The 19,965-nt window shown below is 35.7% G+C and overlaps 1 protein-coding gene across 5 annotated transcripts in view; it reads right to left on the bottom strand.

The window, feature by feature from the left end:
- LOC131034975 (G patch domain-containing protein TGH) overlaps positions 1-4,732 on the bottom strand; it is a 188,317-nt gene extending 183,585 nt beyond the window's left edge. For 2 of the 5 annotated variants that reach the window (XM_057966593.2, XM_057966598.2), the window contains exons 1-2: positions 4,417-4,560; positions 2,461-2,692 (exon numbers count right to left, since the gene is read on the bottom strand). In XM_057966593.2, the coding sequence (XP_057822576.1) occupies positions 2,461-2,595 (135 nt within the window). In that variant the 5' untranslated portion in view covers positions 2,596-2,692; positions 4,417-4,560. Of the gene's footprint in view, positions 1-2,460; positions 2,693-4,416; positions 4,561-4,599 lie in introns of those variants that run through there. The other 3 variants (XM_057966596.2, XM_057966595.2, XM_057966594.1) reach the window with 2 other exon arrangements.
- Positions 4,733-19,965: the final 15,233 nt, after the last annotated feature.

Genomic DNA, 19,965 nt, shown 5'->3' with positions numbered 1-19,965 from the left:
GGTTAGCCAATTAAGAGGCTCTCGACAGAGAAAAAAAGCTATTTTGGTTTGTAGGAGAATGACAAGAATTATGCAAAGCTTAAAAAGATCATATCTCAAAAGAGAGGCAATCTCTACAATCAAAGAAGGTGTGATTTTGATGATAATTTTATTTATAAATTTAAGTTTCATGGGGCTAATGTTGGAATCCAAGCAATCAGTTAAAGGTAAAGAAGAAGAGTCAATGTAATCTAGGGGTTACTGTTGGAAAAGTTATTAGAAAGGAGCTGCCCTAGACATTATAAATTTCTTGTTTACATAGCACACCACTCATATATTTGACGTCATGTCTTCAGCTTCTGATTAGCTCACAAAAAGACTATTTTATTCTTGAAAGTGTTATCTTATAATCCTGTTTCCCTACCAATGGCAGTGACATGAGTGTAAAGCAATTTGGAGCTTTCTGTATGGGAGTATGGTTAGATAATCGAGGGTAAGATGTCATCAGTGCTTGTGAAATGTTATAACATAAGGTTTCCTCCTTTATTATGCTAAAGTTTTAGCTTGGACATGAACTTCCACATACGTTCGGTGCGAACATGCAGGGAAAAAGTTTAAGTGGTTTGAGTTAGTCTATTTTGTATTTCATTTTTAAGAATTAAAGTAAGCTAAATAAGTCTAAAATATAATTATCTAAAGTTTAAACAGTCTAAAATGTAATTATTCTTTAGTGATTTAGACTTATCTTCCATCTTGTCCTTATAAGTGATAAGAATGCCTTCTGTAAATAAACCTGATTTTTGGAAGATTAGATTTTTAGCTAAATTAGTATAAAGATAGAAGCAAGATAGAAAGATTAAAAACATACTGATTACAGTGAATTTCCATGCAGCTGAGAGTAATATCAATTGTGGAGGTTACCTTGTAAGTTTTTGAAGGCATGACTGATTTGAAGGTTTAATTACCTGTGTATGCTTCCACATTTGAAGTTTTCAATTATTGTGTGATAGATTTAATGTTTTCTAACATTAAGAAATAAGTCGCTAGGGTTTGAAATTTTCTTCATATTTAAAGTTGGGTTTATGTTTTTCCTCTCTTCCTTAATGTACACTGAGAAAACATTCCTGCCAGGATCAGCTATCATTTGGTTGCTTCCCATGATCATACTTTTTTCCTGGAAGGAAGGCATGATCAATGGGTTTACATTGGGGATTTGTACAGACCTATGGATGTTTCCTTCTTGAGTCACAGCAAACTTCTTCTCTTTCCTTCATCCAATTCAAGAGGCCAAGCTCATAATGATGTTAAATACATCAGATGTAGTATAAGTCACTTTTAAAAACCTGAGAGCTCTGCACAACTTCATTCAGGAAATGTTTGACAGGCAATTGTATGGTCAAGGTAATGAACAAGGTTTGTCAATGATAAATGAGGTAAATCACAATCTGACCTGATTTATACCTATTCGTGTTTCTTTTATTTTATGTAATTAATAAAAAAAGAGGTGCAGACCTGGTTCCTCTTGTCCTTAGTTGCTGGGTGTGTCTTGTGATGGCATGATCTCTTAGGTTGGCTTACCTTTGTGATGTACTAGAGGTATTTTTCCTCTCTTTTTTGATATATTACAACTTTACCTTGCCAAAACAAAAGAAATAAAATCAATAAACTTTGATTAAACCCACAAGACACAATGATCTATGGAAACAGAAATAATACAGCTGTATTGGCCACCAAAAGATGCTAGAATCTAAGACATAGTTGCTTCATTCTGAACTCTGGATCTTCTTCTACTGCATTGGAGAAGAAAACCTACCATATTCTTTATTCTCATCTTTCAAAAATTCCAACATGGGGTCAAATTTAAGGTCTCCACATATCTGACCCCAATTTCATTATAAGCTGGGTATTCCAAGACAAAACATTTCTCCACTTCTACTGCTCTTGTGATACATTATCCACAGATATTCTCTTTCTGTTCCTCCTTAGGTTTGAAACCCTAACTCTCAACATAGCAATCATCAAATCTATGACTAAAAATGAACCATGAACAAATGAAAGCTTACTGAAATATGCACATGAGTAATTGCATATCTGAAGCCTAACCAGGAGAGATGTGACTAATAAAGGTATGTGAAGAAACATAGGATAAAAAGAATTGCTGGCTAAGAAAGAAAAACAAGATTACGGTAGCCCACAAATGAATATGCAATAATTTTTAAAAATGATGCCATCAATCTATTCATAGGGGAACTTCAGATAATCAAGATTCAAGGAAAGCTGCTATTCCTTAAACCTTATAGACTAGAAAGACAAACAGTAATCTGCTGCATATTAGTCATAATTAACTGTTTTCATTGAAACATTCAACAGGCACAAAAATGGTCAGCACATAACACAGAATTGATTTACTCAAAAAAATCTCAAAGCTTTTGGGCCTTTGGCCAATGAAGCCCAAAATAATGTTAAAAGCATTATACAGACCTCTTGTTTCCACGGTGGAAGCCTACGGACTTGTCCTGTGTCCAAAGAATTCTTCCGCTTCCGAACTTGCAATTCCTCTTCTCTCATAATCGGTGTGCCATAGAAAATATAGTCACCATCATCCTCGTTCCCCATTATGTTTAAACTTTGAAAGAGAGAAGTGCTTATTGAGAAGCAAAAAAATAGAATCTTCGAGAAAAAGCAATATTTGCAGAGTTAGCTTCTACTTCACCTGTATACCAGTAAAATAAAAATGTTCAGTTACCATAAAGTGGGAAAGATTGGACTAGCAATAATCCAATGTACATATAACATGCCAAGTGTTGTGAGACAATATCTTAAAGATGACTATAAAAAAGAAATGATAGTGGTCATTAAAGAAGACAATGCTTCCAATGTTGCAGTATGTGTAACAAACACTACACTGTGCATTTCACTGACAGCACTTCTTAACAAGAATTATGACTCCATTCACACTTAGAAATGAGTTCTAACAACATAAACTACTGTTATAAATCGATGTTGGATAGAAAGATCAAAAATAAATGTTATCATTGCCGCTTCTATATGTTACTACTTCATGACTGTCCTCATGCAAACAGACTAAATATTATTTTGTTTTCAGAGTGCTGCAATAACAAACCATCCATAAGAGAATCCTATTTCTCCAATATTGAAAGAATGTCTCCACTGTAAATCACTCATAATCTAAATGTGGTTGCTCAAATTTTTGTCTAGCAAGTGCAATAATGCCGTGAATGTCTTGCACAAGTACAAGGAAGGGCAATGAAGTTATAAGATACTATGTGAGAGATTGCTGATCAAATAAGCATCGACAACTTCAAATTGCCCCAATTAACATTTGAACAATAAATGAATTGAAATGTCCAAGAGGTTGTCATAAGCAATACGTGGAAACGGACATGATACCTAAGATGGACACAGATATCACTCTACTCTACGGAGAACACACATATTCACCATCAGGCCAACTTTAGTCTAGCTATATATTTTTTTAGAATAGCTTTTTGATGTTCTTGTATAAACCTAAATCAGATACAACTCCAATAGCCTGGTACAATACAGCCCAGTTACAGGCTTGTATTTGGATGTGCGTAGGTATGGTATCTGAGCCATATTCATGTCTAGTACAAGAATATATATATCTGAGGAGGGTGGAAGGTTCCAGCAACTCTGGTTGTGGTGGTACAATGGTAGTGGGGTACAATCATGACAATTCAAATCCCAACCCCACAATTAGGTAGCCCATAATTTCAGCAGCATATCCAACACTGCATAAAAAGGTGACCCATAACCTCACCGAAGATTCACAAAGCAAAAATAAATAAATACATGATTGCTAGATCATCACATTGGATGTCTCCAACCACCAAAAGATTGATAAGATTTTTCAAGTTTCCATAGGTGAGCATTTTGTTTCTGGATTTCCAGAAAACAATATGTCAATTCTTTATATACCAAAACAATTCCTACAAAAAACATTCAGCAGTACTAAGCTCTGCTTTAAAACATCACACACATACTTCTTCAATGTTCACATTCAAAGGTGCAATTCAATTAAGTAAAGATGCATACTCCCCAGATGAAAGACAATATGAAACAGAGCACACCCTGACATCAACATGCCCAGAGCCTCAAAATTCAATTTAATGTGCTTGCAACCCTAACTTTTTTGGTTTATAAACCCTAACAGAACATTATAACCCTTAAAATCAAACGGAGACGCAACAACCCTAAGCTCTCCTGTCATGTCAAATAACACGGCTTACCAATGTAATTCATACTACACGGCATTGTCAAAATTTCAGAATTCTATTTCACAAATCAAAGCTACATGAAACGTCTGTAATTATGAACATTAGAATCGTTGGCAACTCACAACCATATTAACTATAGTTAATCGTACGCATTATATCGAAATTTGACAAAGCGCACCTAATCCAGCGGTTACAATAAAACTTCCATTGTTCATTTTTTAGATGAAAGAAAAATTATAAATCATTCCATGTAAAACAGAATCAAAAGATCCCCCGCAACTCTCAATTCCAGTAAAACATACGATATAAATACAGTAATCGAAGAAGCCTAAAATTAAACAGCTTCGAAGCAAAGGCATACCTTGATGGTTAGATTTTCAATTTGTCACAGAAAAGTGTGGAAAAAACATTTCGCTGGGATCGGCTTGGGAATTTTTTGAGTGTTGTCTTGGTTTTGAATTTAGCGTTGTCCTAAATGTAAATATGTAATTTTAGTATTAATTTTCAATAGCAAATTGAATATTGAACATATCAATATCACTACATGAATATAAGATTAATAAAAATAAACACACTTTGAATAAAATTAGTGTAACTATGTTATTAAAAAAAACAATACTCTCAACTTCTACAAATTGATAAATTTTATCATTTATAATATAGAATTTAATCTTCAACATATACAATATCATAATAAGACTTTCAAAAGATATTTTTAATAAATAAAATATACATGATAAGATTGAAAAAAATATTAACTAATGTTTTGAAAAGTATAAACTACTTTAATTCTAATTATTTACATAAATGTTATGTTATAGAATTAATATAATTTTTCTATCAGTTAAAGTTGTAGTATTTTTATTAATACTAATAATGGTTACATAATCGATTATAAAATTGGCATAGCCATTTCAAATATCTCCTACCCAGACTAGTTTTTTATTATGCAAAATCAGGTTTTGAGGGGACTTGAAACCCCTTACATCAAAGAGTTAAAGATAAAGCAATAGAGTATCATAAAAGAACTTAGGACTGAGAAACAAAATTGGCTGCAATCCAAAAGCAATACAACCTAGCAGCCACAGAAAGACCAGCAAAAGGCCAGCGAGATGCTGGCAAAAATAGAAAACACAGACCACCTACTTAAAAATGTCTAAAGCCTGGGAGGCCTCCTTCTCAAGCAGTAGCATAGCCTTAGCAGCTTCCTTAAGGTCCAACAGATCCTATGGAAGAGACTCTTCCACTGGTTTAGTGCTCTGTCTTGTTCTCCTAGTAATGCGAGGAGTCATCTTTAAGCTCGAGGCCCCAGCTTCATTTTCCAAATCCACAAAATTCTTCTCATTATGAATTCTCTCCAGCTTGGAAACCAGAGCATTCATATTGACCGCAGAAACTTTCATCATAGCAGCACTATTCTCCATAATTTTCTTCATGCCTTCCTCAATTTGCATCATCTTCTGGCTGATCTCATTATTCTTCTAATCATTTCCGCTCTTTAAAAGTTCAACTACCTCACCATTCTTCTTTAAAATCTCTAACATCATACTTTGTTCCCCCACAGTCCAAGTAGCATACTCTTCTGTATCCTGAGCCACCCTCTTATTATTCGCCATTTGCCTATCTTTGTGCTGCTTAAGTTCGCCCTCTTCAATTTTGGCATTTGTGGCTCTTGTTTTTAAGTTTAGAGTCTTAATTTCATGGAAAGTCCACTTGTTGAAATGATAAAGATCAACCGAGGAGCTCATAGCAGTGCCCAATATGTCAATCATGGTTTTCGGCTTGTCTTGTAAATCCTCTGAGTCTAAATCCATCGACTCAAAATCATGGTCTTCATACTCATGCGGAGATAACTTACCCTCCTCCTCAGGATTAGACATATGATCCATGGAATTAGCCCCTGACCTAGGAGGTGAACTGGCATTCTCCTCCTCCTCAAAGTCGGACTCCCCAGGGTCATCACTTGGTTCATACTCCTTATCATCACCAAAGTCATTTTGAATTTGCTTAGCCCCGACCTTACAACACTCATAAATCAGGAGGATAAGACCTTGACGGGCAAGAGGACTAGCTTTAGGATTTTTAATAAAATCCGACACATTACCATTCAGAGAACAAGCGAGACAATAAGGGACAAAAATCTTAATGCCATGGCGAAAATGGTTTAAAAGGACAAAATGATAGTTGTAGATTTTTGTAAACCTACCATCGACAGTAACATAGTCCATAATTGCCTTAAGCATTTTCCTCCAAAAAGGTGTAATTTGAAGAGGGGTAAAGTAAGATTTGTTTAGCTTTACTAGATTATTCCTCTCCACGTCAGATTTAGGGAAGGTCTACATGGCACTATCAGATAGCTTTTGATCCCTAAAGAACTTCACGCCTTCCATGGACATACCCGTCACCTCCGCAATTAACTCCTCATCCAATTTGATAGTTTGGCTGAACAGGGTGACTTTCTTCTTAGACCATCCCTTAACAAAGGCTTTGGAGGCATGATCCTTCTTACCATGCAGCTTCTCCATGAAACTAGCCACTCCTCCCTTTTGCGGCCTCCTCCAAATTTTCTTTTCCTTCTTCCAAGCCTGGCAACTCAGGGGTTCGATCCTATTGATATTGCCTCACATGGTGATGACCAACCAAAGATATCAATCACAATCACAAACTAAAAACCTTGACAGGGGAAATGAACGTTAAGAGACTCAGCGGATAAAACAAGCCAGAAAGCGTGCGAAAAGAGCCAGATCATCCCGCCCAAAAGCTTCCCCCTATCGAAATAATAATTTTCATTCCTTCTCTCGTTAAGTGTAATCATTCTTAGATAAGGAAGAATTGATACCATTAATTAGATAAAACAATAAGTGCCCCTTCACCTCAAAAGGTAATGATCCTTCATTTTTCCACGAAAAAGAGGCAATAGAGCTAACTCCAAAGTTAGCAAAGAAGTCCACACACCTGTTGGCTTCTCTAAAAATATGAGTTATAATACATTCCTCAAAGTCATCAATAATCTTAAGGGATTAAGAATGATATTCTTAATATTCCAAGAGGGCTTGTCTAGTCTTTTGAGACATCTAATAATATTTAATGAGTCCCCTTCAATCCAAACTTTATTAATTTTTAATTGTCTAGCAACTTTGAGGATTTCCAAAACTCCCATGGCCTCTGCTATGTGATTGGACTGAATCCCCAAAGGAGAAGCGATAGAAGAAACACAAATCCCATTAGAATCTCTTATAACACCCCCACATCCCGCCCTACCAAGTTTCCCCTTGGCAACACTATCAAAGTTAATTTTCATCCATCCTTCCGGAGGGTAGTACAAGATAATATCATCACTGCTCTTTTTAACTTTGTAGTTACTGATGTCAACTTGAAGTCCCTATTTCCTAGCAACAATATTATCCTCATCCTTGACATAGGATGAATAAATAGGCCCAGCATCACCAATAGACAGGTTCAAGTTCTCTGTAGCAGCACTACAAATTTTCTCAAAAATAATCTTAGAAGAACAAGTCACATTGTTGAATATACAATTGTTTCTTTCTTTCCACACCTGCCAAGACACAAAAGGCAATAACAAAGACCAAAGATTTTTCAAAATGGGGTTAGAAAAGGGGCACTTCCATTGAGTAAAAAAGTCTTCCACCTTCTCAGGAAAGACCCAATCAATACTCCAGAGATCAAGGATTTTGCTCCAGATATCAGAGGTACTGTAATACATTTGGCCTAAAATTTTGACGGAAGTTTCCAACAGAGAAGGTATATTGTGACCAAATTTTTTATTTTATTTTTTAAAATGCCCGAAGTCATCGGAATTCCGACAATAATTTCACATTTGGTTTCGACGGAGAAGGCATTACTAAGGAAATTTGTTTTTTTTGAAAAAAAAGTGTCTGTGTTCATCGAAATTTCAACGAACACGGGCATTACTTAAAAAAAAAAAAAAAAAACACCGCAATTCATTTTAACCCAAATCAATCCTGCGCAAGATTAGCTTTGACCTCTGGCAACCCTGCGTGCGATCTCCTAAAAGATTAGGCTCTACTTCATATGAATTTTCATTTTAAATTAAATCTTCTTATGCCTTAAGCTTTCTATCTTGAATATACAAGCCCTGGTGCCCAATTTGCTCAATCTAGCTAAATCCACCTGCCATGGCTTTCTCTAACCTTAATAGATGCCTCCACCAAACCACAACTTATATTTTCCAAATTTCCTAACAAAGCCCTTCAAACACGTCTGACAATAAAATATCGAGAGATATTTACATGCATCATTGGAGGAAATCAACCACAATAGCTTTGAGCCACTCCGAGGAGAGCTCTTGAAGAGAAATAATGAGTATAAACCAGAATATGCAAGGGTTGCAGAGAAGAAGCTTGATGTCTTTAAGTATTTCTTGGAATTCACCCAAGAACATGAGTGAGTCCGCCTGTTTCTAAGCCACCTACATGATAAATTCCTATACCTAGACAAACCATAGAAGATCACAAAGAAATATAGTCAAGAGATTATTGGGTTGACTGCAAGAATTGTTGTTGGCTCTACTCAAACAACAACAAGCAACCCACAAAGGGAGTTTCAACTATTTTTTCTACAATAACATATTAGTACACAAAAACACTCTTCATAATGATAACCATAAAATTATAACACATTTTCACATATAACTGTGGAAATGTATACTATCTATAATTCATAAGATGGCATACTTTAGTACTTATAAAATAGTCTTATCGGTTAGAAAGTATCATGGTTTTAGAGTAAAAATTTGCAGTAACTAGAGTATAAAATTCTATCAAGCCAAATAAAAGAGTCATTAAAATAGGCTCATAAAATTGATCATGTGTTTCTCTATATGATTGTCATTGAAATGTGGTGTTATATTCCAGAGTCAGTATGTCAAACAATGGTATGCTTGGGATGGACACACTAACTAAATTTGTTTGGCTAGATGTACTAAAATACATGAGATCTTGTTCCTTGTGGATAGGGAGAGTAAAACTAGAGGTAACTTGTCACCCTTGGTAAGTAGAGACTGAAGATAATAATAATTAGGATTTGAATCAATGACCATTTTAATTACTTGCATCCCTTTGGTACATTGTACAAATTCATATATGTCTTCCAATATAGCAACTTGATGAAGATCTTTTATCAACACCTTTGAAGATGAAAACAAAATATTTTGAGATTCCTCTAGAGATAGTAAATGTGAAGGCATTCCACACTTAAATTCCTCTGGACTTACCTCCAAGTTTTTCTTATGTTTTAATTGTGTGGTCGTCAAGTATAAATTTCAAGTTTGCAAGTTTGAAGTTTGTTTCCAAGTGTCGTTTCAAGTCTAGTTTGTCCAAAAGTTTCTTATTTTATAGGTGTGAAGTCATGATTGTGTGTCTGATTTGGAAGTTTTATAAAAAAGAATGATATTGAACAAAAGCACACCTAGATTGTACAAATGTGTAGAAAAATAGTACAAAAGCATCACTCAATTAATGTAGCAAAATGGATGCGTAGCATCATGGCATTGAAGGCCAGAGCTGAAATGCAACCCGATTTGCGAAAGACAGACACAGCACAGACAAACGACAATCATAATCAAAAAAAGAAAAGGATCATGAGCCATCCCGATCACTCTAAATCACTCAGTGACATCATCGAGCAACATAAGAACATGATCGAAGATAAATCAAGAAAAAGATAAAATGCGCAAATTCAAACAAATCAAACAAACATCTTGATCTTTATTGTCAAAAGTTGAACGTGCTGATAGGACGATCATGCTGTCTGGTTTCAGGAAATGCGGTACCCCGTCTAAGACAGGACACAGTCTGGTTTCGAGTATACCACACCCTGTATAAGACCCATGATAATAGGAACAAGGACAAGTGATTTTGATGTTGATATTTGATTGATAAGACAATTTTGATCAGGTTGAATGTTTGATTTGGATTGAAAAAGTTCATCTGGTTAAAGCATGATTTCATTAAAGCATAGCGTATGATTGCGAGTCATTGGATGTATACTCAGTGATCTATCTTATGCGCAGGGGTTATTTATTTTTTTGTTTTGCTTGTTTTTGGATTTTTACAATTGTTTTGTGTTTTTTTCTTCTTTTTTTTTCAGGACTTTATATGATTTTTAGAGATTTTTTCAGGACATTTTTCGATTTTTATGAATTTTTTCAGGACATTATTTGATTTTTTTTGATATTTTTCAGGACATTATTCGATTTTTTTATGATCTTTTTTCAGGACAATTTTTTGATTTTTTATGAATTTTTTCAGGACATTTTTCAATTTTTATGAATTATTTCAGGACATTTTTTGGATTTTTATGAGACTTTTTTCAGGACATTTTTCAATTTTTAAGACTTTTTTCAAGACTTTTTTCAATTTTAAAGACTTTTTTTCAGGACTTTTTTCAATTTTTAAGACTTTTTTAAAGATTTTGCCCCTAGTGTCTAGCAAGGAAAGGAATATGACAGGTGAATAAATAGGCTTGCTGCAGTGATGGTGGATAAAAGGAAGACAAAGGCCTTTTATTATGGAGACAATGCAGATGCAATTTCCAAGAGCTATTGTGTGATGGGACAAGAGACTAGATATGACAATGTAAAGCAGTGACATGTCAAGAGGTTTTTGAAAAATATGTTTAAATTTTGTGTCCTTATGTTAGATCAAGATCAAGGGACAAAAAGAGTGTATGGATAGCGATAAGATATGGATAGGATAAGCAAGACCAAGAATGGATAAAGGACATGGACTGAAGGTCGGGGTAGGCTAAGGGATAGTGGTAGAAAGTCGCAATAAGCTAGGGAATATGGATGAAAGGTGATAATAAGCAAATGGATAAATGACCAAAAGCTATGATAGACTGAAAGCTGCAAAAAAGATGCGTGATGCTCATGATTATTCTCAGCCTTGTCAAGATCAAAGGTGGAAAGAGGAAATTGGACATGAGGGACAATAGGATATGAAGGGTAATGACAGGGGTTTGATAGGATAATGGAACAATGAAGGACAAAAGGATATGAAGGAGGAAACCTGCCCCCAAGTGTGGTGTGCAAGAAGTTCATAAATTACGCATGACGCCTGTTTGCCAGGTTTTCATCATGGTACTTGCCCAAGGCGCCTGTTTGCCAGGTTTTCACCAGTGAACGAATTATTTTTTTGCTTTTTTCTTCTTTTTTTTTGTCTTTTTTTTTTTTTTTGGTCACTTTTTTTCCTTTTTTGCATTTTGACTTTTTTAGAAGAAGATGGACACATGATAGGGGATGGAAGAAGGACTCAAGCGTCTTTTTGTTTGGATAGTAGCCTTGAAAAGAATGGACCATGACCTTTAAAAGTATGCTCAAAGACGTTGGTAGGATAAGGACATGGACAATGAGATGAAACTAAGGCAATGATTTATGCAAAGGATTGGACGAGAGGGATGGAAGGATGGAAAATATGCATTGGATAATGGATAATTTAGAGCATGAAGATACGTGTCCTAAAGAAAATCAAGATCAAGATCCTAAAACCTTATCATCCCATCCAATTGTTGACCAAGACCCCATGTTCCTAGAAACTCATGATGATTCCCCTATTCTTGTCCATCCTATCCAAAGTCCTATTGACACTCCATTCCTCGAGCAAGATCAAGATATTCTAGTTCATCCAATCCCAAATGACCCCCTTCCATTTCATGAACAAAATGTCCTTTCAAATCCCATTGACATTCCAGATATCCCTTCCATTCTTTCCGATGATCCCATTGAAAGTCAAGAGCAAAGCATCTTTGAAGAGGATTCCAATGATCTTCCTCCTTGTCAAGATCAAATCATTCCTTCAGATCCTCCACAAGATCCACTTGTCCCTCCATCTCCACGTCCTAATCCTGCATATCCACTCCAAGATCGTATTTCTTTTGACGATCCCATTATTCCCCCCATTCTATCTCTTGAAGAGCCTGTCATTGAGCCATGTCCACTACACACTCCTAGTCCCCCTCATGATCCTGATACCCCTCATGATTCTAACGTGTCAGTGCAAGATGTTCATGAACCCCCTACATGCATAATGGGTTCTTCCACTTTGGTGCAATCCGATCCACTTCAAGATCTCCTTATTTCTCTCATATCACATCCACCTCATAATGGACTCTCGTCTTCTTCCCAAAGAAAAGAGTATCCTATTAGTCAAAATATTGATAAAGGCAAAGGGGTAGATCTCCATAAGCAAGAATCCCTTCATGTTAAAGAAGATCTTAATGGTCATGGCTACAAAGCTCACACTCAAGGCATTGGTATCCCTTCAAAGTCAAAATCCAAATGTCCACCTTCCCCATCATCGCTTCCATCCATTCTAGGTCCCTATATCCCTCCATCTCCTATGCAACATCAACAAAGGCACACATCTTGGAGAACCTTCCATCCATCCCACATGCCTCCATATCATTCCCATCCACACCGACATTCATTTCCTCCTCCAAGCAATTTGGATGCCAAGTATAAAAGTCATAAGTCTAAAAATCCACATGTATTCAAGGATCAACATGTCCAATCTAATCGGCATGTCAAAACAAAGAACAATATGATTTATAAAGAAAAAGAAAAATACAAAAGGCCACAAAGGCCCACTGAGCAAAATCAAGCAAAGTCAAAATATATATGGGTTCCTAAATCCCTTGTGCAAGCAATGCACTCCAAGGAACCACAAAAGCATGAAACATCAAAAACCATGTGGATTCCCAAGAAGCTCCTTGAAGCCCAAAGAGAAACATCAAACTTGGCATCTAAAATTGTTGTTCCTCCATCCAAATTTTCCAAGTCTATTTCTCCACCACCTCCTTCTTCCATTTTGGGCCCTTATGTCCCAAAATCCCAGGCTATTCCCCCATCCAAATCTCAATATCCAAAATACGTCTTTCCTCCATCAGTCCATCACCCCTCAAGGTGTGTGCCAATGTCGATCTTGCCAACATTTCCATCCACTCAAGGCCAACTCTTCCAGTACCCTATCCATTATCCAATGCATATTTTCCATCCTTCCATCCCTCTCGTCCAATCCTTTGCATAAATCATTGCCTTAGTTTCATCTCATTGTCCATGTCCTTATCCTACCAACGTCTTTGAGCATACTTTTAAAGGTCATGGTCCATTCTTTTCAAGGCTACTATCCAAACAAAAAGACGCTTGAGTCCTTCTTCCATCCCCTATCATGTGTCCATCTTCTTCTAAAAAAGTCAAAATGCAAAAAAGGAAAAAAAGTGACCAAAAAAAAATAAAGAAAAATAATTCGTCCACTGGTGAAAACCTGGCAAACAGGCGCCTTGGGCAAGTACCGTGATGAAAACCTGGCAAACAGGCGTCATGCGTAATTTATGAACTTCTTGCACACTACACTTGGGGGCAGGTTTCCTCCTTCATATCCTATTGCCCTTCATTATCCTATCACACCATGTCATTACCCTTCATATCCTATTCTCCCTCATGTCTAGTTTCTCTTCCCACCTTTGATCTTAACAAGGCTGAGGATCGTCATGAGCATCATGCATCTTGTTTGCAGCTTTTAGTCCATCATAGCTTTTGGTCATTTACCCATTTGCTTATTACAACCTTTCATCCATAATCCCTGTCTTATTGAAACTTTCTGCCACTATCCCTTAGCCTATCCTGACTTTTAGTCCATGTTCCTTATCCATTCTTGGTCTTGCTTATCCTGTCCATATCTTATCACTATCCATACACTCATTTTCATTCCTTGATCTTGATCTGACATAAGGACGCAAAATGTAAACATGGTTTCAAAAACCTCTTGACATGTCCCTCATGCCATGTCGCTGCTATACATCGTCATATCCAGTCTCTTGTCCCATCACACAATAGCTCTTGGAAATTGCATCTGCGTTGTCTCCATAATAAAAGGCCTTTGTCTTCCCTCTATCCACCATCATTTCAGCAAGCCTATTTATTCACCTGTCATATTCCTTGCCTTGCTAGACATTGGGGGCAAAAATCAAAAAAAAAAAAATTGAACAAAGTCCTGAAAAAAAGTCTTAAAAATTGAAAAAAGTCCTGAAATAATCCTTAAAAAAAAAAAAAAAAATCGAATAATGTCCTGAAAAAATCCATAAAAATTGAAAATTGTCCTGAAAAAAATCCAAAAACAAAATCAAATAATGTCCTGAAAAAAATCTCATAAAAATCCAAAAAAGTCCTGAAAAAAAATTCAAAAAAAAATCGAATAATGTCCTGAAAAAATCCATAAAAATTGAAAATTGTCCTAAAAAAAATCCAAAAACAAAATCAAATAATGTCCTGAAAAAAATCTCATAAAAATCCAAAAAAGTCCTGAAAAAAATTCAAAAAAATTAAAAATTGTCCTGAAATAATCCATAAAAAAATCGAATAATGTCCTGAAAAAATTCATAAAAATCAAATAAAGTCCTGAAAAAAGAATGAACGAACAAAAAAATTGTAAAACTTCAAAAACAAAAACACGCATTCTGCAATAAGGTATTCCCTTTATGCATCGACAGATCACTGAGCATTCATCCAACGACACTTTGCCATCCAACATTGTGCTTTAATGAAATCACGCATTAACAGATGAACTTTTTCAACTCAAACCAAGCATTCAAACTGATACAAATTGTCTTATCAATCGAATATCCGCATTAAAAATCATTTGTCCTTGTCACATTATCATGGGTCTTATACAGGGTGTGGTATACTCGAAACCAGACTGTGTCCTATCTTAGACGGGGTATCGCATTTTCCTGAAACCAGACAGCATGATCGTCCTATCAGCACATTCAACTTTTGACAATGAAGATCAAGATGTTTGTTTGATTTGCTTGAATTTGTGAGTCTTATCTTTTTATTGATTTATCTTTGGCTTCGATAATGTCCCTATGTTGCTCGATGATGTCACTGAGTGATTTAGAGTGACCGGGATGGCTCATGGTCTCTTTCTTTGATTGTGATTGTCGTTTGTCTATGTTGTGTCTGTCTTTTGCAAAAAGGGTTGCATTTCAGCTCTGGCCTTCAATGCCATGATGCTACGCATCCATTTTGCTAAATAAAAATAAAGGTTCTCACCTACAAAGTGCATTACTGAAAGCAAGTTTTCATCATCTCTAACTGTCTTATTTCTTCTTACTAACATTTCTTCCGTCAGTCCGGATCGTCAGTTCGGTCTAGTGCTCCGATATCCAAGCACATATGTTGCATCCTGCATCCATTTGGTTAGTACAATTGCATTACACATATTACATCAAGCATTTTATCCATTTCATTTCATAAATCCATCAAAAATCAATAAAAATACATTCATACATGTTCATACACCAGTACATAAGTCATCCATACATGCAAATAAAACACATAAGTCATAACATATTGCATCCATCATATCGATGCATATCATATCACATATCATAATAATGTTAGAGTACAAAATCGGACTATCTGTCCTAAGTATGGCTCGCAGGCTGACTACAAAATGGCAAACTACATAGTGTCCACTGTCTGTCCTAAGGAGTACGTGCCTCTGTCACTGGGTGCTCCCTCTGTCCTCCTCATCCCCGCAATGTCCCGTAAGCCATTAAAATTCATGAAATTCAAAACATGGGTTTTCGAGATTCATACCGCTGCTCCTGCGTCCTCCGGTCGTCTGAATGTGCGTACACATTCTCCAAGGTGATCCGCCGTTGGAATGTTCGCCATCTGTCTGCAAGTGTCCTTGTCCAGAGCAACAAATCCTCCTCTTTAGCTAGTGCAAATGAGTCATTTTCACCCTCTTGGTCCCATTTATAGCTCTTTGTCATTACATAGATGGACGTGCGTCCTCTCCATCTTATGTTGGTCGTGGTCTTGTGCACATTAAATTGATTGTCTGTCATGCATCCGATCTCCGATTGTCAGTCTGTTTGATCCTATCATTTTTTATCGATCAATTGGCCTCTTTTCCGCATGTTTCCGACCAATTCCTCGAGGGGGCATGCATATGTCATTATTATTGTCTGGGGCATTTAGTTATTGTTCTTTGAAACAACGCTCAGAATCGCATTGTCTCAAAGAGGGGCAAAATGTAGACACCTAAAAATGGTCAACGCTTGCGGAATCATACTTTAACAATTGCGCATTGCCTCATTTTAGGTTTTTGCGTCACATTAACATTTCTCCTATGTCACGCACTTGGTCTTTATCATTTGCGAACATCGAGTCATTCTTCTATATTCTTCAATCATCTCGTCTTCGAATTTGGTCTTGTCGAATACATTATCCAGTCATGATTTTGATCGATTTTATCTTATTGCATCAATGAGCATGCTTATTTGTCATCATTTTGGACATCGTCAATCCTAATTAGGGTTTTGTCCTCCTGTCAATCTTGCGATCAATTTGTCATCAATCATTGTTCTCTTATCAATTTTATCATCAATCTTATCATTTCGGACATCGTCAATCCTAATTAGGGTTTTGTCCTCTTGTCGATTTATCATCAATCCTTCAATCTTGTCATTTTGCGATCATTTCGCTATCGATCATTGTCTATGTCAATTTGGATCAATTTGTCATTGTTCCTCGTCAATTGGCGCATTTATCAATCAAATTATTTTGTCGCATTGGTCCTTTATCAATTCAAAATCATGACATTAATTATCTTCAATCATTGTCATTTTCGCATTTCTAATTCATCTTCTAGGGTTTTATGATTTAGTCATTTAACCTAATTTGCCATTTCTTCCTCTAGGATTACTAAATTATTTATTAATCCTAAGTCTTCTTATTACAATTAAATCTCTATTTAATTGGCTAATTATTCCTCTTTGTGAATTGATTAATAAATGAAAAATTATTAATTAATTCACTAATTCCCAAATCCTATTTTTCATCAATTTCTAATTCCAATTTCCTAATTTGTCATCAATTTCATTTTCCTAATTTTCAAATTTCTAATTCCTTTTCCCTCCTAATTCATCTCCTAATTCTATGGGAGTGGCATTTCAATTTGTCATGAAATTGTCATAATTGATTAATCAATCAATTTTGACATGAAATATGTCATAATCAATCAATCAAATTGTGCATGGAAATGCATAATTTGTCATAATTGACATATTGATTTGCAATTTCCATTTGAATTGCATCATGCCAATTTTGTCATTTATCCAATTTCTTTATAAATTGGATAATTTTCTTCAATCAATCCCCTTCAAATCCTTCATGAATCCCGAATTTCTATCAAACAACCGAACTTTCGTTTCTAGTACTCTTGAGCTTTTTGCTTTCAATTGTGTGAGCACTTGTAGGTGAGATCCACAAACCCATTGAAGAGGAAAGAACAACAATGGAGCCGCATGGAAGAAGCATCCGAATTGTTATATGGTTTGCATGACATTTTCTTTTAAATGCTTTGTTTTTGTGCCTCTATTGAATGTGCTTTGGAATTAGGTTCATTTCAATGAGAGTTCTTTTGATTGAGTTATCATGTCTTGTGTTTTGATTAATTGATATACTTCTTTTGATGATTCCCAATTTCTACGCTACATATCCAAGCATATAGGGGAGACATTGTCATCTTGTCCTTTGTCACTTGGTCATCAAAATTCATGACATCCAAAACATGGGTTTTTGAGATACATACCGCTGCTCCTGCGTCCTCCGGTCGTCTGAATGTGCGTACACGTTCTCCGAGGTGATCTGCCCTTGGAATGTTCGCCATCTGTCCGCAAGTGTCCTTGTCCAGAGCAACAAATCCTCCTCTTTAGCTAGTGCAAATGAGTCATTTTCACCCTCTTGGTCCCATTTATAGCTCTTTGTCATTGCATAGATGGACGTGCATCCTCTCCATCTTATGTTGGTCGCGGTCTTGTGCACATTAAATTGATTGTCTATCATGCATCCGATATCCGATTTTCAGTCCGTTCGATCCTATCATTTTTATCGATCAATTGGCCTCTTTTCCCCATGTTTCCGGCCAATTCCTCGAGGGGGCATGCATATGTCATTATTATTGTCTGGGGCATTTAGTTATTGTTCTTTGAAACAACGATTAAAATCGCATTGTCTCAAAGAGGGGCAAAATGTAGACACCCAAAAATGGTCAACGCTTGCGAGGTCATACTTTAACATTTGCGCATTGCCTCATTTTAGGTTTTTGCGTTGCATTAACATTTCTCCTATGTCACGCACTTGGTCTTTATCATTTGCGAACATCGAGTCATTCTTCTACATTCTTCAATCACCTCGTCCTCAAATTTGGTCTTGTCGACAACATTATCCAATCATGAGTTTGATTAATTTTACTCTGTCGCATCAATGTGCGTATTCATTTGTCATCAATCATTGTTCTCTTATCAATCTTATCATCAATCTTATCATTTTGGACATCATCAATCCTAATTAGGGTTTTGTCCTCTTTTCAATCTTGTCGATTTATCATCAATCCTTCAATCTTGTCATTTTAACGATCGACTTGTCATCGATCGTTGTCATGTTCAATCTTGTCATCTTGCGATCAATTTGTCATTGATCGTGGTCGTTATCAATCTTGTCATTTTGGCGATCGATTTGTCATCGATCGTGGTCATTATCTTGTCATCTTGCAATCTATTTTGTTGTCGATCCTTGTCCACTTGTCAATTTTGTCATTTTGCGACCGATTTGTCATCGATCGTTGTCTGTCTCAATTATGTCAATTTGGATCAATTTGTCATTGTTCCTCGTCAATTGGCGCATTTATCAATCAAATCATTTTGTCACATTGGTCATTTATCAATCCAAAATCAAATCATGATCAAGTCAATTATCTTTGATCAAGACCTAATTCATCTCTTTAGGGTTTTATGATTTATTCATTTAACCTAATTTGTCATTTCTTCCTCTAGGATTACTAAATTATTTATTAATCCTAAGTCTTCTTATTACAATTAAATCTTTATTTAATTGGCTAATTATTCCTCTTTGTGAATTGATTAATAAATGAAAAATTATTAATTAATTCACTAATTCCTAAATTCTAATTTCTATCAATTTCTAATTCCTAATTTGTCATCAATTTCAATTTCCTAATTTTTCAAATTTCAAATTTCTTTTCCCTCCTATTTCATCTCCTAATTCTATGGGAGTGGCATTTCAATTTGTCATGGAATTGTCATAATTGATTAATCAATCAATTTTGACATGAAATATGTCATAATCAATCAATCAAATTGTGCATGGAAATGCATAATTTGTCATAATTGACATATTGATTTGCAATTTCCATTTGAATTGCATCATGCCAATTTTGTCATTTATCCAATTTCTCTATAAATTGGATAATTTTCTTCAATCTTGACCCCTGGAATCGCTTCATGAACCCCGAATTGCTATCAAACTACTGAATTTTCGTTTCTAGTACTCTTGAGCTTTTTGCTTTCAATTGTGAGAGCACTTGTAGGTGAGATCCACAAAACCATTGAAGAGGAAAGAACAACAATGGAGCCGCATGGAAGGAGTATTCAATCTTACATCTGGTTTGCATAATGTTTTCTTTTGAATGCTTCATTTTCATACCTCTATTGAATGTGCTTTGGAATTAGGTTCATTTCAATGAGTATTCCTTTGATTAAGCTATCATATCTTGTGTTGTGATTGATATATACTTATCTTTTGATGAATCCTAATTTCTACGCTACAGTTACAAATGTGTAAAAGAATTGGACAAAGGAGCAATTCTAGGTTACATAT

This window comes from Cryptomeria japonica, chromosome 4, assembly GCF_030272615.1.
Source record: "Cryptomeria japonica chromosome 4, Sugi_1.0, whole genome shotgun sequence".
Taxonomy (NCBI): Eukaryota; Viridiplantae; Streptophyta; class Pinopsida; order Cupressales; family Cupressaceae; genus Cryptomeria; species Cryptomeria japonica.
This window is presented reverse-complemented; position numbering and strand designations above follow the sequence as displayed.